The 23,681-nt window shown below is 35.5% G+C and overlaps 1 protein-coding gene across 3 annotated transcripts in view; it reads right to left on the reverse strand.

Annotated features, from left to right (window-relative positions):
• Positions 1-3,162: 3,162 nt before the first annotated feature.
• Positions 3,163-23,681, reverse strand: part of PCNX4 (pecanex 4) — a 42,253-nt gene continuing 21,734 nt past the window's right edge. For all 3 annotated transcript variants that reach the window (XM_082835744.1, XM_082835742.1, XM_082835743.1), the window contains 5 exons: positions 23,304-23,664; positions 20,638-20,741; positions 16,543-17,579; positions 15,995-16,181; positions 3,163-3,848 (listed from right to left, as the gene is read on the reverse strand). In XM_082835744.1, the coding sequence (XP_082691870.1) occupies positions 3,597-3,848; positions 15,995-16,181; positions 16,543-17,579; positions 20,638-20,741; positions 23,304-23,664 (1,941 nt within the window). In that variant the 3' untranslated portion in view covers positions 3,163-3,596. The remainder of the gene's footprint in view (positions 3,849-15,994; positions 16,182-16,542; positions 17,580-20,637; positions 20,742-23,303; positions 23,665-23,681) is intronic.

Genomic DNA, 23,681 nt, shown 5'->3' on the forward strand with positions numbered 1-23,681 from the left:
AATGGTGGAGTGATACCATGAGGTACAGCAAGTAAAAGCAATGGAATAAATGCATACATGGCAAGATGGATATATCCTAGAAGCACGGCGATGAGTGAAGAAAGTAAATGATGACTATAACAATTCTGTTTACATATACTTAAATTTATGTGCACAGAAGATAGTGCTCATTTTGTCCACAGGGGATCCCAGATAATGGAATTATTAAACACAGGCTTGAAAATTATGTTTGGTATATTTAAAGATATAAAACACAAGATTGAGAATCTCAGCAGCAACCTAAGTGTCCACTGATGAATAAAGAAGATGTTGTGTATTTATATACAATGTAATATTACTCAGCCATTAAAAAAAGAAATCTTGCCACTTGATACAACATGGATGGATCTAGAGGGTATTATGCTAAGTGAAATACGTCAAAGAAAAATACCACATGATCTCACTAATATGTGTAATTTAAAAAAAAGAAAACAAGGGCTTCCCTGGTGGTGCAGTGGTTGAGAGTCCACCTGCCGATGCAGGGGACATGGGTTCGTGCCCCGGTCTGGGAAGATCCCACATGCCACGGAGCGGCTGGGCCTGTGAGCCATGGCCACTGAGCCTGCGCGTCCGGAGCCTGTGCTCCGTAACGGGAGAGGCCACAACAGTGAGAGGCCCGTGTACCGCAAAAAAAAAGAAAACAAAAAACAGACACACAGCCACAGAGAAAACACGGGTGATTATTGTGGGGTAGGGGGCAAAATAGGTGAAGGGGATTAAGAGGAAAAAGCCTCCAGTTATAAACCCCTGTGGGTTTGTTCCTATTGTCTGTTGTTTCTCTTGGATTTGGCTCATGTTGTCTTATCTCCTCAGGTGCTTTATTTTAGATGGTCCAACATAAATATGAAAAATTATAAAAATAACTTAAAAGGTCCAGAGAAGATGTACATTTGCTCTGGGTATTAGCTAGGTACACTACAAATCCAGGGTCACCTTAATCCAGTTTTAGGGATTGAAAAGATTGAAAGTGTATCTATTTTTTTTGTTCACCCTCTTTCTTTGGAGAGCCCTGGACTCCATTTTTTAACCCTCTAACTTAGTAGCAAGTCTGCCGAAAGTGTTATCTTCTCAGCCACCTCTTCCTTAATTGGCAAATATTCCTAGAAGAAAAGCAGCTCAAATGCTGAGCTCAGGTCTCTTAAGTTTCATTTTGCCTTGGATCTTGGTTGGTGATATAATTCTTCACTGTCTTCTTGGTTCTCTGATACCTTTAAACAGACTTAAAAATATTATTTTGCCCAGCTTTCCTAATTCTCTGTGAGATGTCTCATGTGAATTACCTAGGCAGTACTAAGGTAGAAGTCAGAAAAGCTGGTATTAGGGCAAGTTCAATCAGGTCAGATATTTTGAATATATGAGATGGAGATAAATGTTACATATGCAGGTTCAGTGCTAAGAAGAGAGGTTGAGTACATGTATTTGAACATCATCAACTTATTGATGATATTTTAGGTCTTGGGAGTGAATGAGAATTGTCTGTGGTGAAATGTAGAGTAAGAAGAGGGGGCCTGAACCAGTTGTTAAGAAATTCCAAAATTTAGATGTCAGGTGGAAAAGGAAAAGCAACAAAGGTGATTGAGAAGGAGCAGTCAGGGAGACAGGAAGAAAATGAAGATAATGTAGTGTCAGGGAAGCCCAAAAGAAAAAAATTCAAGGAGTTGTCAAATGTGTCAAATGCTACTTAGAGAACAAATAAGACGAGAATATAAAAGTAACTATAGTTGACCCTCGAATAGTGCTGGGGTTCTAATCTGCATATAATTTAGAGTGGGCCCTCTGTATCCGTGGTTCCTCCTTATCTGTGGATTCAATCGACTTTGTATCTTAGTATTTACTACTGAAAAAAATCCATGTACAAGTGGACCTGCACAGTTCAAACCCACGTTGTTCAAGGGCCAGCTGTAGTTGGTTTGACAGTATGAAGGTAAACAATGACTTTAATAAAAACTTTCTTTATCTGGGGGGATAGTAGAGATGGAATCCAGACTGGAATGTTTTGACAAGTGAATGAGATGAGGAAACTTGGCCATGAAAAGAAATGGAGGGACATGGCGGTAGTTTGAGAAAACTTCATGGTAAAGGGAAAGCATGGCTTGGCACTATTATAATACTGAAAATCTTTAAACAACTTAAGATGCCCATTATTTGGGGGACAGTCTAATAATTTGTCATATCTATCAATGTTATACAGTCATTAAAACTGATAACTAGTGTTTTTAATGATATGAGAAAATTTCCCTAGGTGACAAAAAGGTATATATATGTAATTTTCCAGCTAATAAATCTGTTACATAAATCATAAGCCTGAGATCTGAACTCAGATGTAACACCAAACCCTATCTTATTAACTATACTATATTGCTTCCCCCAAAATGACTTAACACACGAATCTCGTGAATTCATTAATTGAAATTAGTCCAAAAAGCTATTCTTTAACACTGCTGTATTGAACTGTTCCACTTAATAAAGGAGTAATAGTAATAAAAACCTAATTGGTACATTTCAAATAATTTCAATCATTACTAAAGAGAATGTATTACTGTACTACCTACTCAGGAGGCTACTACAGATTAAATAACGGGTACTATAGATGGAAATAAATAAGGTGTAGAGGAAATTCATGTCCCAAATGATGCAGATTCATTGTTCATCCTCCTTATAAGTACCTGTAAAAAGTTCTAAGCAGCAAAAGAGTGAAAATAAAAGCCTGATCACATTATGAAAAATTTTCTCCCATCTCTTTCTGCCTTTAGTTCAAACACCTTAAGACACTAGTAACTGGTAGTCCTACCAGATAAGTTGTTCTTCAGAAGCCGTATATTCAGTTGAAAAGAAATGCATGAGGAGCCAGATCTACAGAATGGCCTCTAACAGTCATAATCAGATTACCTTAATGTTGCTGATCCTGTGAGTATTCACATGATGAATGGGATGACCTTTTCCTTTCAAACATATCAAAAGGATACTTGGAAAAAAAAAGAAAGATTTTTTTGGAAGAGATTTTATTGAAAATTTTTAAGGTTTCTGAATTGAAGTATATGAAAAGAAAATGAATAGATTATATGGAAACAGACCGTGTTAAATATTAAAATAAAATAGCACAAAGTTTGAAAATACTATAAAATTTAATATTTCAAATAAATATATATACATTATGTAACCTTCAGTAGGATCCATTATCTTGACTTAAAAACACTGCCGTGTATCTTTTAAGCATGTAAAAATTACATAGTTGTTGACTAAGGCCAGTCACTTATACATTTAAGAAAGCATTAAAAAATTCATTATATTATCTTACACAAATGTTTTATATTTACCAAAGCCTACCACACTCAATAGGGCACAAATATTGGCCAACTAATTTTAACTTTTATGTTAGACATAAAGTTGTTGTTTTAAACCATTAAGATACCTAAGAGAATCAACTTTATAGAGCTTAGCTTTTCTTAGGCATCTGACTTGTGGGAGGAGAGAGAGAAGTACAGTGAAGTTATGAGGAATCATATTGTTAATTTTCTAGACATCTCATTTGCTCACAATACAAGTTAAAATGGGCTCTAAAACAAATGTATATGGAGAGGTTTTGAAGAATAAATTGGATATCCCAGGGGAGGATCAGCCGCTTGTACTGTAAGGTTTCTTAAAAGTAGTGGATGAACTTGTATACTATAACGTTCCTCATCATCATTGGTGGCATAAAGCAATTCCCATGAAAGATTGGCCCACTGACCTCTAACAGCTTCAGCATTTAACTTCCCAACTTGGATCAATAATTCTTGAAGGGTAAGTACTCTCCCAGTGTAAACTCCCTGTAAAGAATAAACGAGGTGGGAGGGAAAGCAAAAGAAAAGAGATTATATTCAGGCCTTTATTTATAAAATTAGAGAAAAATTCCATTGTAGTTAGGCAAACTTAAACAGAAAGTAGTGTATCAAAATGTACACGAGTTGCTTGTCTTCAGAATCAAGAATCACATCTATCTGATTGCTCTCCAAATAAGTGCAAGAGAAAAAATTTCCTGATAGCCACTGCACTCACTTCTCTTTACTTTCCTCTCTATTCCCTCATCTCATCTGGCCTCAGCAATGCATACATCATAAATACTAGTCAGTGAACAATCATCCAATAGGCTCTTTTCAAAAGCAGCTTTATTGAGATATAATTCACATTCCATATAATTTACTGATGTGAAATATATAATTCAATGACTTTTTAGTATGTTCAGATACGTACAACTATCTCCACAACTGCAGAATATTTTCATGACCTCAAAAAGAAACCTTGTACTCTTTATTTATTATCCTCCTATCCCTTAATTTCCCCAGTCATTAGCAACCACTAATATATTTTCTAATCTAATGTATTGATTTGCCTCGTCTTGGAAATTTTACATGAATGGAATCATGTGTTTTTTTGTGACTGGCTTTAATTCAGCATGTTTTCAAGGTTGATTCATGTTGTAGCATGTATCAAGTAAATTCACTCCTTTTTATGGCCAAATAATATTCCATTGAATGAATATACCACTATTTGTTTATTCATTCATCAGTTGATGGACAGTTGGGTGTGTCTATCTTTCAGCAATTATGAATAATGCTGCTATATTTGAATTTTCATGTGGATTTATGTTTTCATTTATCTTGGGTATATAGGAGTGATGTCATTGTGGTTTTGACTTGCATTTTGCTGATGATGAATGATATTGAGCATCTTCTCATGTGCTTATTGTTCCATTTGTATATTTCCTTTGAAGAAATGTCTATACAATCCTTTGTTATTTTTAAATTGGGTTAAGTTATGCTATTTATGGTCTAGCCCTCTAGTATATTTTTCATTTAGTTCTTTTTTATAATTTCTATCTCTATTGATATTCTTTCTCTATTTGATGTGAGATTGTCATCATACCTTCCTTTACCTCCCTTTTTAAATTGAAATATAATTGACATATTAGTTTCAGGTGTACAGCATGATTCAATATTTGGATATATTGTGAAATAATCACAATAAGTCTAATTAACATCCATCACTTCTTGAGATGAGAACTTTTATGATCTACTCTCTTAGCAATATAACAATATACAATCAGTATTATTAACCACACTGTGCATTGCATCCCCAGGTCTTATTTATTTTGTAACTGGAAGTTTGTACCTTTACCAATTGCACCCACTCCCACCCTCTGGCAACCACCAATCTTTTCTCTGTGTCTGTGAGTTTGGTTTTTTTCTTTTTAATTTTTTAGATCCCACAGATAAGTGAGATCAAATGATATTTATCTTTGTCTTATTTCACTTAGCATAATACCCTTAAGGTTTATCCATTTTGTCACAAATGGCAAGATTTCCTTTTTTATGGATGAATAATATTCCTGTGTGTGTGTGTGTGTGTGTGTGTGTGTGTGTGTGTATTTTCTTTATCCATACATCTGTAGGTATACAGGTTATTTCCATGACTTCGCTATTAAAAATAATGCTGCATTGAGCATGGGGGTACAGGTATGGTTCTGAATTAGTATTTTCATTTCCTTTGAATAAACATTAAAAATTGAAATTGCTGGATCATACGGTAGTTCTGTTTTTAATTTTCTGAGGAACATCCATATTGTTTTCCAGAGTGGCTGCATTAATTTACATTCCCTTTCTCCACATCTTAGCCAACACTTGTTATTTCCTGTCTTTTTGATAAGAGCCATTCTAACAGGTTATGAGGTGATAGTGGTTTTGATTTGCATTTCCCTCATGATTAGTGATGTTGAGAACCTTTTCATGTCCCTGTTGGCAAACTGTGTATCTTCTTTGGAAAAATTCATATTCAGTCTACTCATATCCCCTGCCCATTTTAAAATCAGATTTTTTTTTTTGCTATTGAGTTATATGAGTTCTTTATATATTTTAAAACATAATAACCCATTATTAGATATATGTTTTACAAATATTTCTCCCACTTTGTAGATTGTCTTTTCGTTTTGTTGATGATTTCCTTTGCTGTGCTGAATGAAGCTTTTTATTTTTAAATTTAATTTAATTTTTTTTTTTTTCTGAGCCACACAGCATGTAAGATCTTAGTTCCCCAACCAGGGATCAAACCTGTGCCCCTGCAGTGGAAATGCAGAGTCTTAACCACTGGACTGCCAGGGAAGTCCCTGAATGAAGCTTTTAAGTTTGAAGTAATCCCACTTGTTTATTTTTGCTTTTGTTGTCAAATCCAAAAAATCATTACCAAGACCGATGTCAAGGAGCTACCACCTATGTTTTCCTCTAGGAGTTTTATGGTTTCAGGTCTTACATTTAAGTCTTTAATCCATTTTGAGTTAACGTTTGTGTATAGTGGTAAGACAGTGGCCCAGTTTTCATAACATCATTTATTGAAGAGACCGTCTTTCCCCCATTGCATAGTATTGGCTCTTTTGTCATAAATTAATTGACCATATATATGTGCGTTTATTTCTGGGCTCTCTATTCTGTTCCATTGACCTATGTGTCTGTTTTTATGCCAATACCATACTGTTTTGATTACTATGGCTTTGTAATATAGTTTGAAATCAGGAAGCATGATGCCTCCAGTTTTGCTCTTTCTCAAGATTGCTTTAGCTATTTGGGATCTTCTGTGGATCCATACAAAGTTTAGGATTGTTTATTCTATTTCTGTGAAAAATGCCATTGGAATTTTGACAGGGATTGCACTGCATCTGTAGACTGCTTTGGGTGGTATGGACATCTTAACAATATTAATTCTTCCAACCCATGAGCATGGAATATCTTTCCATTTATTTGTGTCTTCAATTTCTTTCATCGATGCCTTATAGTTTTTAGTGTCTTTCACATTCTTTTAAAAATTTACTCCTAGGTCTTCCTAACTTGCCTTTCTGATAGTTCATTATTAGTGTGTAGAAATGCAACATATTTCTGTATATTAAGTTTGTATACTGCAACTTTACCAAATTCATGTATGAGTTCTAGTAGTTTTTGGTGGTGTCATTAGGATTTTCTATGTATACTATCACATCATCTGCAAACAGTGACAGTTTTACTTCTATCTTTCCAGTTTCGATTCCTTTCTTTCTCTTCTCTGGTTGCTGTGGCTAGGACTTTCAATACTATGTTGAATAAAAGTGGTGAGAGTGGAAATCTTTGTCATGTTCCTTATCTTAGAGGAAATACTTTCAGCTCTTCACCCCTGAGTATGATGTTAGCTGTAGGCTTCTTATATATGGCCTTTATTATGTTGAGGTATGTTCCCTTTATACCCACTCTGTTAAAGAGTTTTATCATAAATGGTTGTTGAATTTTGTCAAAAGCTTTTTCTGCATCTATTGAGATGATCATATGATTTTTTAAAAAACTGAAGTATAGTTGATTTACAATGTTGTGTAAGTTTCAGGTGTACAGCAAAGTGATTCAGTTATATTCATAAATACATATATATAATATATTCTTTTTCAGATTCTTTTCCATTATAGGTTATTACAAGATATTGAATATAGTTCCCTGTGTGATATAGTAGGTCCTTTTTGTTTATCTATTTTACATATAGTAGTGTGTATCTGTTAATCCAAACTCCTAATTTATCCCTCCTCCCCTTTCCTCTTTGGTAAAAATAAGTTTGTTTTCTATGTCTGTGCATCTATTTCTGTTTTGTAAGTAAGTTCATTTGTATTATTATTTTAGATTCCACATATAAGTGATATGATACTTGTCCTTCTCTGTCGGACTTACTTCATTTAGTACGATAATCTCTAGGTCCAAACATATTGCTGCAAATGGCGTTATTTCATTCTTTTTATGGTTAAGTAATATTCCACTGTGTGTATACATCTATGTATGTGTGTATGCATATATATGTGTGTGTGTGTAAATTGGGTTGGCCAGAAAGTTCGTTTGGGTTTTCCCATAACATCTTACAGACAAACCTGAACAAACTTTTTGGCCAACCCAATATATACTACATCTTCTTTATCCATTCATCTGTCGATGGACATTTAGGTTGCTTCCATGTCTTGGCTATTATAATAGTGCTGTTATGAACAGTGGGGTGCATGCACCTTTTTGAATTAGAGTTTTTGTATTTTCCAGATATATGCCCAGGAGTGGGATTGCTGGATCATATGGTAACTCTAGTTTTAGTTTATTAAGGAATTTCTATATTGTTCTCCATAGTAGCTGCACCAGTTTACATTCCCACCAACAGTGTAAGAGGGTTCCATTTTCTCCACAACCTCTCCAGCATTTATTGTTTGTAGACTTTTTGATGATGACCATTTTGACTGGTGTGAGGTGATAGCTCACTGTAGTTTTGATTTGCATTTTTCTAAAAATTAGCAGTGTTGAGCATCTTTTCATGTGCCAGTTGGCCATCTGTATGTCTTCTTTGGAGAAATGTCTATTTAGGTCTTCTGCCCATTTTTTGATTGGGTTGTTTGGTTTTTTAATATTGAGCTGTGTGAGTTTGCATATTTTGGAAATTAATCCCTTGTCGGTCTCATTGTTTTGCAAACATTTTCTCCCAAACCATAGGTTGCCTTTTAGTTTTGTTTATGGTTTTCTTTGCGTGAAAAAGCGTTTAAGTTTAATTAGGTCCCATTTGTTTATTTTCCTTTCATTTCCATTGTTTTAGGAGGCAGATCCAAAAAATTTGCTACGATTTATCTCAAAGTGTTCTGCCTATGTTTTCCTCTAGGAGTTTTATAGTATCTGGTCTTAAATTTAGGTCTTTAATCCATTTTGAGTTTATTTTTGTATACAGTGTTAGAGAATTTCTAATTTCATTCTTTTATATGCAGTTGTCCAGCTTTCCCAGCACCACTTATTGAAAAGAATATCTTTTCTCCATTGTATATTCTTGCCTCCTTTGTCGAAGATTAATTGACCATAAGTGTATGGACTTATTTCTGAGCTTTCTATCCTGTTCCATTGATCTATGTGTCTGTTTTTGTGCCAGTATCATACTATTTTGATTACTGAAGCTTTATAGTATAGTCTGAAGTCAGGAAGCATAATTCCTCCAGCTCGTTCTTCTTTCTCAAGATTGTTTTGGCTATTCAGGGTCTTCTGTGTTTCTCCATACAAGTTTTAAAATTATTTCTTCTAGGTCTGTGAAAAATGCCATTGTTAATTTGATAGGGATTACACTGAATCTGTAGATTGCCTTGGTTAATACAGTTATTTTAACAATACCGATTCTTCCAATCCAAGAACATGGTATATCTTTCCATCTGTGTTGTCTTCAATTTCTTTCATCAGCATCTTACAGTTTTCAGAGTACAGGTCTTTTGCCTCCTTAGGTAGCTTTATTCCTAGGTTTTTGTTCTTTTTGATGCAATGGTAAATGGGATTGTTCCCTAAATTTTTCTTTCTGATATTTCGTTTTTTTGTGTATAGAAATGCAACAGATTTCTGTATATTAAGTTTATATCCTGCAACTTTACCAAATTCACTAATGAGCTCTAGTAGTTTTCTGGTGGCATCTTTAGGGTTTTCTATGTAAAGTATCATGTTATCAGCCAACAGTGATAGATTTACTTCTTCCTTTCCAATGTGGATTCTTTTTCTTTCTTTTTCTTCTCTGATTGCTGTGGCTAGGACTTCCAAACTATGTTGAATGAAAGTGGAAAGAGTGGGCATTGTCTTGCCTGCAAGTCCTTGTCTTGTTCCTGATCTTAGAGAAAATGCTTTCAGCTTTTCACCACTAAGTATGATGTTAGCTGTGGGTTTGTCATATATGGCCTTTATTATGTTGAGGTATGTTCCCTCTATGCCCCTACTTTCTGGAGAATATATATATTTTTTTATCATAAATGGATGTTGAATTTTGTCAAAATCTTTTTCTGTATCTATTGAGATGATATGTTTTTTTACTTAATTTGTTAATGTGATGTATCGCATTGATTGATTTGCGGATATTGAAAAATCCTTGCATCCCTGGGAAAAAATCCCACTTGATCCCAGTGTATGATCCTTTTAATGTACTGTTGGGTTCAGTTTGCTAGTATTTTGTTGAGCATTTTTGCATTTATATTCATCAGTGATACTGCCTGTAGTTTTCTTTTTTTGTGATATCTTTGTTTTTAGAATAGTTTCAGAAGAATAGGTGTAGAATTCACCTATGAAGCTATGGTCCTGGACTTCTATTTGTTGGGAGTTTTAAAATTACTGATTAAATTTCAGTACTGGTAATTGGTCAGTTCATATTTTCTATTTCTTCCTGGTTCAGTTGTGGGAGACTGCACCTTTCTTAGAATTTGTCCATTTCTTCTAGGTTGTCCATTTTACTGGTGTATAGTTGCTCACAGCACTATCTTATGATCCTTTTTGTTTCTGTAGTGTCAGTTGTAACTTCTCCTTTTTCATTTCTGATTTTACTGATTTGGGCCCTCTCCCTTTTTTTCTTGATGAGTCTGGCAAAAGGTATATGGATTTTACTTATTTTTTCAAAAAACCAGCTCTTAATTTCATTGATCTTTTCCATTATTTTAGTCTCTATTTATTTCTGCCCTGCTCTTTCTCTCTCTCTCTCTCTGTTTCTTCTAACTTTGGGTTTTGTTTGCTTTTCTTTTCCTAGTTCCTTTAGGTGTAAGGTTAAGTTATTTGAGATTTTTCTTGTTTCCTGCGGTAGGCTTGTATTACTATAAACTTCCTTCTTAGAACTGCTTTTGCTGCAGATTTTGGATCATTGTATTTTCATTTTCATCTGTCTCTAGGTATTTTTTAAATTTATTATTTGATTTATTCAGTGATCCATTAGTTTCTAAGCAGTATATTATTTAGCCTCCAGGTGTTTGTGGTTTTTTGCAGGTTTTTTCTTGTATTGATTTCTAGTCTCATATTGTTGTGGTTGTAAAAGATGCCTGATATGATTTCAGTTTTCTTAAATTTACTGTGATTTGTTTTGTGGTCTAGCATGTGATCTATCCTGGAAAACGTTCCATGTGCACTTGAAAAGAATGTGTATTCTGCTGCTTTCAGATGGAATGTTCTGTATACACCTATGAAGTCAACCTGGTTTAATGTGTCATTTAACACCAGTGTTTCCCTATTGATTTTCTGTCTGGAGAATCTGTCCATTGATGCAAGTGGGGTAATTAAAGTCCCCTACTGTTATTGTGATACTGTTAACTTCTCCCTTTATGTCTGTTAATATTTGCTTTAAGTATTTACGTGCTTCTATGTTGGGCGCATAATATTTACAATTGTTATATCGTTTTGTTGGATTGATCCCTTGATCGTTATGTAATGTCCTTCTTTGTCTCTTGTTACAGTCCTTGTTTTAAAGTCTCTTTTGTCTGATATAAGCATTGCTAACCCAGCTTTCTTTTGGGAAAACAACCCCATTCACAATTGCATCAAAAAGAATAAAATACCTAGGAATAAATCTAACTAAGGAGGTAAAAGACCTGTACTCATTAAACTATAAGATACTGAGGAAAGAAATAGAAGATGACACAAACAGACGGAAAGAGATACTGTGTTCATGGATTGGAATAATTAATATTGCTAAAATGACCATACTGCCCAAGGTAATCTACAGATTCAGTGCAATCCCTATAAAAATACCAATGGCATTCTCCACATAACTAGAACAAATAATCTAAAATTCGTATAGAAACACAAAAGACCCCAAATAGTCAAAACAATCTTGAGAGGAAACAAAGCTGCAGGTATCACACTCTCTGAATTCAAAATATATTACAAAGCTACAGTAATCAAAAGTATGGTACTGGCAAAAAAACAGTACATAGACCAATGGAACAGAACAGAGAGCCCAGAAATGAACCCACACATATGTGGGTGATTAATCTATGACAAAGGGGACAAAAACATACAGTGGGAAAAAGACAGCCTCTTCAATAAACAGTGTTGGGAAAACTGGACAGCTACATACAAATGAATGAAACTGGAGTATTCTCGCATATCATACACAAATTCAAAATGGATTAAAGACTTAAATGTAAGACCTGAAACTATAAAACCTCTAGAAGAAAACACAGGCAGTAAGTTATTTTACATGAGACTTGCAATACATATTTTTGATATGTCTCCTCAGGCAAAGGAAACAAAAGCAAAAATAAACAAATGGGACTACATCAAACTAAAAAGCTTTTGCACAGTGAAGGAAACTATAAACTAAACGAAAAGACCACTTACTGAATTGCAGAAGATATTTGCAAATAATATACCTGATAAAGCATGAATGTCCAAAATATACAAAGAACTCATACAACTCAATATCAAAAAAAGAAACAACCCAATTTAAAAATGGGCAGAAGACTTGAATAGACATTTTTCCAAAGAAGACATATAGATGGCCTAAAGGCACATGAAAAGATGATCAACATCACTGATCATCAGGGCAAGGCAAATCAAAACCACAATGAGATATCACCTCACACCTGTCAGAATGGCTATTATCAAAAAAACAACAAATAACAAGTGTTGGTGAGGATGTGGAGAAAAAAGAACCCTCATGCACTGTTGGTGGGAATGTAAATTGGTGCAGCCACCATGAAAATCAGCCACTCCTCAGGGAGTGCAGCCTTGTGAGTCCTCAAAAAATTAAAAATAGACCTACCACACTAACAAACGTAGTAAGGTAGATAGCTAGTGGGAAGCAGCCGCATGGCACAGGGATATTGGCTTGGTGCTTTGTGACAGCCTGGAGGGGTGGGATAGGGAGGGTGGGAGGGAGGGAGACGCAAGAGGGAAGACATATGGGAACATATGTATATGTATAACTGATTCACTTTGTTATAAAGCAGAAACTAACACACCATTGTAAAGCAATTATACCTCAATAAAGATATTAAAAAAAAATAGACCTACCATATGATCCAGCAACTCTGCTCCTTGGTATTTATCTAATTAAAATAAGTATAGGACTTCCTTGGTGGCGCAGTGGTTAAGAGTCCACCTGCCAATGCAGCGGACACTGGTTTGAGCCCTGGTCTGGGGAAGATCCCACATGCCACGGAGCAACTAAGCCCGTATGCCACAACTACTGAGCCTGTGCTCTAGAGCCCGTGAGCCACAACTACTGAGCCCGAGTGCCACAACTACTGAAGCCTGCGTGCCTAGAGCCCATACTCCGCAACAAAGAGAAACCCCCTCAATGAGAAGCCCGCGCACCACAACAAAGAGTATCCCTCGCCCCCTGCAACTAGAGAAAGCCTATGCACAGCAACAAAGAACCAATGCAGCCAAAAATAAAAAATAAATAAATTTTTAAAAAAAGAAAAGAAATATGTGCACCCCTATGTTCATTGCATCATTATTTATAATAGCCAAGATATGGAAGCAACTTAAGTGCCCATCAATAGATGAATGAAGAAGATGTGGCATATATACAATGGAATATTAATCAGCCATAAAAAAGAATGAAATCTTGCCATTTGTGACAACATGGATGGACCTAGAGGCTATTATGCTAAATGCAATAAGTCAGACAGAAAAAGACAAATATGATTTTGTTTATATTTGGAATCTAAAAAAACAAAACAAATGAACAAACATTAAAAAAAAAACAAACAGAAACAGACATAGGAAACAAACAAGTGGTTGCCGGAGGGGAGGGAGAAGGGGAAGGGGATGGAGAGAGGAAAGAAGTAGGTGCAGGAGATTAAGAGGTACAAGCTTCCAATTACAAAAAAAATTTATTCCTAGGTATTTATTCTTTTAATGCAATTGTAAATGGACTGTTGTCTTAATTTCTCTTTCTGATAGTTTGTTATAGAGTATAGGGTTTTCTGTATACAATATCACATCATCTGCAAATAGTACCAGTTTTACTTCTTCCTCTCCAATTTGGATGCCTTTTATTTCTTTTTCTTAACTAAAGTGCTCTGGCTAGGACTTCCAATACTATGTTGAATACAAGTGGTGAGAGTGGGCAACCTTGTCATTTTCCTGATCTTAGAGGAAATACCTTCAGTTCTTCACCACTGAGTATGTTGTTAGCTGTGGGCTTCTCATATATGGCCCTTATTATGTTGAGGTAGGTTCCCTCTATAAGCACTTCGTTTCCCACTTTGTTTAGTTCTTTAATCATAATTTCCTTCAGTCCTTTGAACATATATATAAAATGGTTACTTTGATATCTTTGTTAAACCTGACATGTCGTTGATCTCACAGACCATTTCTGTCATGTCCCCCTTCCCACCACCCTACACATGGGTCAGACTTTCTTGTTATTTTTGTTTTTTTTCATATTGCCTAATTTTTGTTGAAAACTGGACATTTTAGGTAACACTGCAGCAATTCTGGGTACTGATCCTCTCTACCCCACACCCCAGGGCTTGTTATTATTATTTGCATATTTGCTTAGTGAATGGCTGGATGACTTTAGTGAAGTTAATCCTACCTCCCGTTCAATTGTGAAGTCTTTGATATTGCTCCTCAGGGAGTGCAGCCTTGTGAGTGCCCACAGTTATGATGGGATGGCAGTGGTTTTGGCAAGGTTTTCTTTGTTAAATGCTCACACCCAGCTGGTTGCTCTACATTTTCAACAATGACCTGGGACCTAAATTGCTCCAGAGTGATCCAATTAAATTTGGGCTCCTTTGAAAGAACAGTTTTGGAGGTCAGTGTTTGAGATTCGTTTTGACCCCAGGAGGGCTCTTCTCCGCTGTTTCTTTCCCTGGTTCTTTCTGTTAATCTACCTGGCCTGCAGTTCAGCTGAGACCTCTAAATTTTACCAATTGCCTCTAGTAACTTTCACCACCACCTCCACTGTTTTTTGAGGAACATCTTAAGCTTCAGTGTGTCCAAACTATGTGCAAATGAAGTCACTTCCTTTGGTAAGAGATCTAGAGCTTTTTTTTTTTTTAATGGTCTGCTTCTCCCAGTGGGCAGAATCTCTGAGCCAGAGCGCTGGAACTGGGATGTAAGATAATGACGCACTTCTGAGTAACACCTATGCTTCAGGACATGTGTTTGGTAGAGGGGGAGCAGTAAACTCAGGTCTTCTTGGCTTGCCACTCCCACTGTGGAACATCCATAGACAAGAGGAATCAGGCCCCGCTATTGTCAGTGACACCAGGCCCAGGTAAAGCCTCCATCCAACAAGTTAGGGGTGGCCAGAGGGAGTTCCAACCTCTTGATTACACATGCCCAGAACCAAGCCTCACAATAGGCAGGTGGGAGGAAGATGAGAAATGCTGAAGTCCTTCCTCTTCTGGGAAAACAGTCCTCCAACTGGGAGCTGAGGGGAGAGGGAGCCCTGTGTTCTTGGCCATACCAGTCTGAGTGGAGTTTCTGTCTTGCTGAGCTGGGAGGCAATGGGTCTTGGTTCAAATGATGTAGTCTCTAACTGTTCTTAGGTTTCAGAAGATTTTCTTTAATAAATGTTTATTTGCTATATGCCCTTAGGACCATTTCTAAGACTTTAAATGGTTGTTTTTAAAAAATAACTTTCATCATTTTCATTGGGAAGCACATGTGCAGTAACACCACATGTGGAACCCACAATAAGCTCATAACACTGACTCTTTCATATTGTGCACACTCAATGACATTTTAAATGCAATGAGAACAAGTACTAAATCTTAAAAAAGGCATTCCTTATTTAGAGTCTCTGAATTTTCACAAGTCAGACTTGCTTACAAATTACAAATTTTTCTTCTAGGATTCAAATCCAAAGTAATAATTCATACACTTGAATTTGCCGTACAAATACAACCCATTTAGTCAAATATGCTATAGCAAATTACATTTACTTGACTATCTTATAGCTCAGTTACTGCATAATAGCTACACAACATTCTTTATTGGCTCCTATTAGCTTTGCCAAAGTAAATAATCAGTCATTCTAGGACTGGATTATGTTGGCCATAAAGTCATGATTACAAATACCTTAATACTATAATTAATATATTTATCTCTATCACTTAGGTTAAATACTTTATAACTGATTTCTATTCTTTAAGGTTAATATACGAAAATGTTTAAGAACACATTTTTAACCTTACCATATTAGGATCATACCCCAGAGAAAACAAGTATGGTTTTTCTTGTAAAATTGCTTCCTTCCACTTTTCATCAGATACCAAACCAATGTACCAGTCACTTTCATATTCTTCAAGGCAGTTAGTCAGCTCTTTAAAGTCTTCTATTGGACCTAAACTCGCTTTATCAATCATTAGTTTCAGAGTATACCTAAAAAATGGAGAAACAAAGAATTTTAGAATTTTTAAAATCAACTTTATAGATGAAATAGATTTTTAAAGACACTGAACTGAAATCATATATATTTCAGAAAAAAAGATCTGGGAGAAATGATAAGAGTTAAAGCAAAACAATCCAGTAAGCCATACAAAAAACAGGTTCTCCACATAAAAAGAAAGTACAAATTTAAGTGTGCTCCGGATATAATCAGAGTACATACCAAGCATTTTTCATTTTTTGGAAAGTGATTATTTTTTAAAATTAGAAATGAAAGAGCATCTCCTTCTACGTTATAAAAAAATCAACATTTTTTGGCCAATGTTACAACTTATATATAATCAAAATGAATTACCTGAAAGCTTTTAGGGCTAGTTGGAACAGTTCTGGCTTTTCTGTGAGCCAATCCAAGGCAAGAGACCAAGGGAAAACACCACTGTAGACTCTCAATATATGACCAGGACTAGGAATCATATTGTCTACTCCAAACAAACTAAAATAACAAGTCATTACTGCATGAACATAAAAGTCTTTTAAAACTTTGTCCTTTGCAATTTCTTCCACTACATTTGAGGCATTTTCTTCTGAATGAAAACATTCCAACTGCCTTAAAACAAAGTGGTACCAGTCTTCTGGAAATAATGAGCTCATCTCCTTCACTTTGGAATTAGGCAAACAATTAGATATCCACTCTTCAGGTAAGCTTAACAAGTGAGAATGAGAACAACTGAACTCCATGAGAGGGATGTATGCCACGGCTTCTTGTTTCCCTTTGTCAGTAGCAGGGTATCCCAATGCAACTGCTTGGTAAAGACTATTTTCAGTAACTGTGCCTGTAGAATGTTTACCAACCCTCTGTGATTCCACTGATCCTGGAATAGGCAAATTTATACCTGGCAAAACTTTCAACTGATCTTTTTCTTCTTTTCCTTTTTTGATAGTTGGCTCTTCACCAAAAACATCATCAGACCAGTCATCCAAATTTTCTGAATTTAAACTATCTGTGTCTTCTGGGGATTCGGTTTGTGGTGAAGTATTCAAAGGAGGAAGGATTATTAGAGATGCTTTCCCTTTATTTTCAGTTTTGTGAACATTTTCCTGCATGTTGGACCTTCTGGAACAGTACTGAAGAAGTATCCACACAAGTACTTTAACAAGGTCACCTTTAAATTCTTTTAAGTTGTCATGGGAATCAATTATGCCAGACAGGACATTCCTGGCATCAGAATAGAGTTTCACAGGCAAAACAGTACAGGGTGTCAAGACATTTCCAAAGTGTTCATTAATGGAACATACTCTTGCATATTCTTCTTGTTCAAAGGCACCTTCAAAAACTTCGTCAACTCTTCGAGCTTCAGCAGTATGACAGGATGTCTCTTGCAATTCTAACCCCTAAAGAGGAAATAAGAAAATACTTGAGTTTATGATCACTTATTACACAGAGAAAAGTAACTAGTTTTGTAAATACTCATGGATTGGATTCTCAAAATAAAAATATGTAAAATGCAAAAAAAGTCTTTAACCCAAGAGCTACACCTTAATTCAAACTTAATGACACAATATATTTGATGTTGGATACAGATATGAAAAATAATGCTATATTTTTAAAGAAATTTTAGAAATTCCACTGGAAATTAGCAAAACAATTTTAATGAGTATGACCATAATTTTAAGACTGTACATCAAGGTTGAATCACACTTGTTAAAACTTTTAAAAATTATACAAATTTGAGGGGGGAGCAAAATTGGAACTACACAATATGCACATTAGCTTTGTATCCTTTCCAGCATACTTTATATGAGAGCAGTATTCTACTATATGGATATGCCATAATTTATCTAACTATTCCTTTGTTCCAGTTAAAAGAATTATAATAACGTAATAATAATACAGATTTATGTATTTGATTATTATCTATCTCCTCCAACTACCATATAAACTCCACAGAGCAGCTCTCTTTTGGTTACTACTGTATCCTCAGTGCCTAAACTAGTAGTTGGCACACAATGAGGGATGCAACAAATATATGCTGAAAGAATGAATACTATGAATATGTCCTTATATGAATTTTAAACCCATTTTGATTACTTCGCTAGAAGGAATCACTTGAAGAGGATACCTCAGGTCACTGTTTACTATTATTATTAATTATTGCTTATTTATTTATACATCTTTACAAAACTACCAGTGATTTTAATAAAAGGCAATGCTGTTAGGTTGTATTATGATCCAGGGAAAGAACACGGAATGTGATATCAGAATCTGCTTTTAAATCATGGCTCTGCCAGATGCTAGTACACAATCTTGAGTAGGTCACTTACCCCCTGAGATTCCTTTTGCTTCTCTTTCAAAGAAAAATAACCCTGGCACATAGGGTTGTGAAGAGAAAAGCAAGTAATGAAAGTGTCTTGTCAAATTTAAAGTGTTACATAAATGTTAGTAGATGGTATATCTAAGCAAGCTTGTGTCCGGAAAAATGAAAAAGAAAGAAAGAAAGACTGCCACCAAAAAGTATATCTATATATCATATATTTCATGGAGCATAAAAGATCAATAAAAGGACCCACATTATTAGGTATTATAAAACTGTACCATTAAAAAAATAGAACTAAATTAAGCAATGAAAATGTCCTCCATATTCTACATGATTTTTTGCCTTCTCCTACTTGTAGATGTTAGACTAGAGCAGTAGTTCTCAAACTTTAGGTGAGTCAGAATCACTGGAAGACTTGTTAAAACACAGACTGCTGGGCACCCCCCCTCCCAGAGTTTCTGATTCAGTAGGTCTGGGGTGAGGCCTAAGAATTTCCATTTCTAAAAAGTTCCCAGGACATGTTAAAATTACTAATCTGGAGAACTGCATTTTGAGAACCACTGGACTAAAGGAACAGCTTTTTAGTCACCAGCAATTTTATCCAATCCGCATTAAGACAAAAAAATTCATTCATTCACTACTCATTCAACAAATATTTATTAAGGGCCTACTATGTGCCAGGCCCTGTTCCAGGGGCTCAGGATATATTCTCCAAATAAAAACAGAGATCCTTGCTCTTGGAACATTTATATTAGAGAGTGGAGGAACACAGGTAATCAACAATAAAATTAATAAGCAAATTACATAGTTTGCTAGAAGGTATAAGTGTTATGAAAATAGAGAAAAAGTAAAGCAAGCAAGGAGGATTGGAAATGCAGGCAGGAATGGGAGTGGGTATTCAATTTTAAATAGGATGCCCACAGTAGACTTCATTGGGAAGGTGACATTTGAGCAAAGCCCTAAAGGTGGTGATGGAGTTAGCTGTGTGGCTGTCTGAGGAAGAGTGCTCCAGGCAGAGGGAACAGCCAGTATGCTGGAGTAGGGTGAGATGGTTAAAGGAGCAGATGAGACCAAATAGGGAGCCTGACCCTTTAGGGCCTTGGCTTTTACTCTGAACAAAAGAAGATGTTCACTGTCGGATTTTGAGTAGGGAAGTGACATGATCTGACTTAGATTTTAAAGATCATTCTGGTTGATAATAGGCTGTAGGGGGCCAGAGGCAGAAGCGGAGAGACCAATTAGGAAGTGATTGCAGCTATCCAGGAAAGAAATGAAGGTGACTGAAAGTAGGGTGGTGAGAAGTGGTGGGATACAGGATATGACTTAAAGGCAGAGCCAACAGGATTTCTTGTTGGATTGGATATGCAGTATAGAAGTAAACAAGGAGTCAAATATCACTGGACTAAAGCCCAAATGTTTTTGATCTGAGCCACTAGAGGATGGAGTTGTCAGCAAGGACTGGGGCAGTCTGATATTAACAGGTCAAGGAAAGAGAAGGAAACATCAAAGGAGACTGTCAAGGATTAATCCGTGAAACAAGTGAAGAGATGAACTCTGTCAAATTCTGCTGACAGGTCAAGAACGGGTCTGAGAATCAATCCTTGGATTTAGCAATGCCACAGCCACTGGAGACCTTGACAACAGCAGTTTTTACTACAGTAATAGGTAACAGGGTCAAAAACCTAGAGTAAGTTGAAGAGAAAAATGGAAGAAATGAAATTGGAGACATGATTATAAGTGACTCTAATAAGGCATTTTGCTCTGAAAGGAGAAAAACAGTATTAGCAGGTAAGGGCAGTGGGGTCAAAAGAAGTTTTTTATATTAAGTTGAGAATGCTTGTATGATATAGGAGTGAAGAAAATATTACTGAGTCACCTTTTTGAGATGCTCAACTAGATAGGGATAAAAAGAATAAGACTGGATAAAAAAGGGGCAAGTGTATTTTGTTACTATGCTCTATCATACAGTCAACACTAGTCTGTCTATCAATATGTGCATACTGAAATACACTTTAACAATCCTAAGTGTTTTCACAAGTAAAAAAATACTCTTCCAAAGTGAGCTGTTAATTCTTTGATGTGTGCATAACAAAATTTTTACACATGTACTAGAGAGGTTTCAAATGCACATTGACCTTAATGTTAATACAGCAATAAGTATAGCCACATTCTAGAATCATTATCCATATTAAACGATCCTGAAAACGGCCCAAGTAATGAGACCCAGGTAAGAGGAGACCTAAAACAAATTAGAAAAAGAAAGTAATTGTTAAAGCTTGTTTTATTTTGCCACGTGAATCTTTAAAATTAATAACACACTTGGAACTAATTAATAATTCTTTCTACCCTCTTTTTAGGTCAAGAATACAAACAACTATCCATTGCATATCAGAAGGCATTAAATTAAGCTCTTTACAGGAACAGTTGGAAGAGAAAATCTATAGGTGATAATTTATAAGAATTAAGAATATATTTTCCAGAAAAACAACAAATTAGAACCTGTTATGTAAAACCCTAAATACATATTAAATATATTAGGAAAATATATTAAATATATAAAAGCCAACTTCACATTAATGATTTAAAACATTTTGGACATTTTTATATACATGTCTATAAATTTGTGGTGTTAAAAATTTACATAAAATGCTATCTACCACACTGTACAAATACTCTTAAAACTTAGTTTTTCTCTCAACATTGTCTCTGAGACATTATATATCGACTACAAAGCTCCTTCACTGTAACTATACTGAGAATTCATTGTACAAATATAGCTGAATTTAAATATTCATTTCCCTGATAACATTTCAGATGTTTTCCAATTTTTCACTATTATAAATAATGCTGTATAAATTATCTTTGTACAAGTCTGCTTGTACAATGTATTACGTAGAAAGAGTTAACATAGCAGAAATAACTGCTGTCTGTTGAAAGGCCTGCTTACAAAGTTGGCCCTTGGCTGGAAACTGGGAACTTGTATTTCAAAAGAGCTCTCACCACCCTACCTGATAAACAGTCTCGCATTGTGCCTAAACTGTCTGTGCAAAGAATACAGTTTATACTGAGCACTTGCTTTCCTTTTGGGAGCCTGAAATTTTGGTATTTCGTAGGCAGCGGGTGCCTACATGACCAGCCCTCAATATAAGCCTTAGGCATTGAGTCTCAAATAAGCTTCCCCAGTAGTCAACATATCACACATACTGTCACAACAAGGCGCTGGGGAATTAAGCACATTCTGTGTAACTCCACTGGGAAAGGATGCCTGGAAGCTTTCACCCAGTCTCTCACCCCATGTGACTTTTCCTTTGCTGTATTTGTTCTGCATCCTTTTACTATACTAAATCTTAGCTATGAGCACAACTATATGCTGTCCTATGTGTCCCCCTAGAAAATCATCAAATTTGGGAATGGTCTTGGGGACCCTCAAGACACACGTCCAAGAGTTTCTCTAGAATTGCAATCACTGGATCATGGAATTTAAAACTGGAATTCCTAGGCCATGGGATATGTACATCTTTACTACAGACTATTAAGTTTACTCTTCAAGGTAGCTGTATGAATTTACACATTCCCTTTCAACAGGGTTTGAGAGTTCCTGTTCCCCACTCCCTAGCCAATACTTGTTAATGTCAGACTTTTTTTATATTTTTGTCAATCAGATATGTGTGAAATGTTACCTCACTGTTTTCTGTTTTTCTCCCAGGAAATACTTTACAACACACTTACTGGTTGAATATAATTGATTTGATAATAATGTATAATTTCTACCTTATTACTAAGGTATTTATTATTTCAGATGTGAGTTTAATGTTACAGGCATTTTAAAAAGTGGCATTGCACTATATAATAAAAATTAATTGGAAGTGTATGAAAGTATTAAAAGTGTAGAATATTTCCTATAAGGAAAATGCTTATTCATAAAAAATTTATATCAGAAAAATAAAATTTTTCCTAAATTATCTCACATAATAGATAATTAGAAAAGTTCAACCCAAATAAACATTTCATTAAAATTCTAATTTTAAATTGCTACTCTCTGCCAGGGGAGTCAGTCTGCTAGGAAGTCACTGGACATACCTAAAACAAGTTCAGGGGCTAAAGCATACCGTAGGAGACAACACACTATTGTCATCGGCTTGTACTTTATCTAAAACCAACCTTGAGAAGTACAATATAGCTGAATTTACAGTTAGTGTATGATGAAATTATAAAATTATCACAAAATTATAATTATAATATTAGCTCATTCTCATCAAAAATCTTGCTAATATTCGTATAGCACTTCATTTTGGGAGGTTACCGATCACTGACCAAAGCTTTTATGTTACCTTACCCTCTAACCCTGTCAGACAAGTTGCTAGACATTAACTAATAAGATACAAGCAGACTCCTTTAAGCTCTTCAATCTGATATTTATATAATGCTAGTTTTCACTCTTTATGGGCCTAAGCTGTTATATCTACTTGACATGAACTCATTAAAATTCATGAAAATTTTGGGATAAGGTGTTTCATGTTTCATAGGGGGACTATAACTTGATTTTAGTCAAGAAAATGTTTTTTAAAAATTGTGGAATCACCTAAATGAAATTTTCACTTCATATTTTTATTTTATAACTTTATTTCCCTCAAAATAAGGAGTAGGAGATATACTTCTTCATATTTAGTCTTTCTGCCTGCACATCAAAGTATTAGAATCTATATAACAGCTGGATCAAAAGACTGTTTTTCTGTCTGTTCATTTTTTTGTACTTTATATGCATTTGTGAGGATTTCTTAAGCACAACCCATTTACTTACCTAAACTTCCAGCTGCCATTGCAGACTGCAGGGCAGTGTTCAAACTCGGGACCATCTGGTAGTAGTACACTGTATCTGCACACACACAGGCTGTGGTACCCACAACTCCTGGCCAACTCTGAATAGGTCGAGGAAACCCCACCAAGAACAAAGGAAGGGTGAAGAGGGGGAGTAAGGGAGAAGAGAGTAGTGCAGAAAAAACTATGAAGACCAACACAAATGGAGAGAAGACAATGTTGAGTACACATAAAGTGGTGGTTGATTTTCTACGTTTTTTCTCTGTCCATGACGCCAAGAGTATGGTCACAGCAAACTGCAATTTAGAGATGAATTGAATCAGACGATCACGCATGATACCAACCTGCAGAGACATAAAAA

Source organism: Leucopleurus acutus (genome assembly GCF_964270905.1).
Source record: "Leucopleurus acutus genome assembly, chromosome: 1".
NCBI lineage: Eukaryota > Metazoa > Chordata > Mammalia > Artiodactyla > Delphinidae > Leucopleurus > Leucopleurus acutus.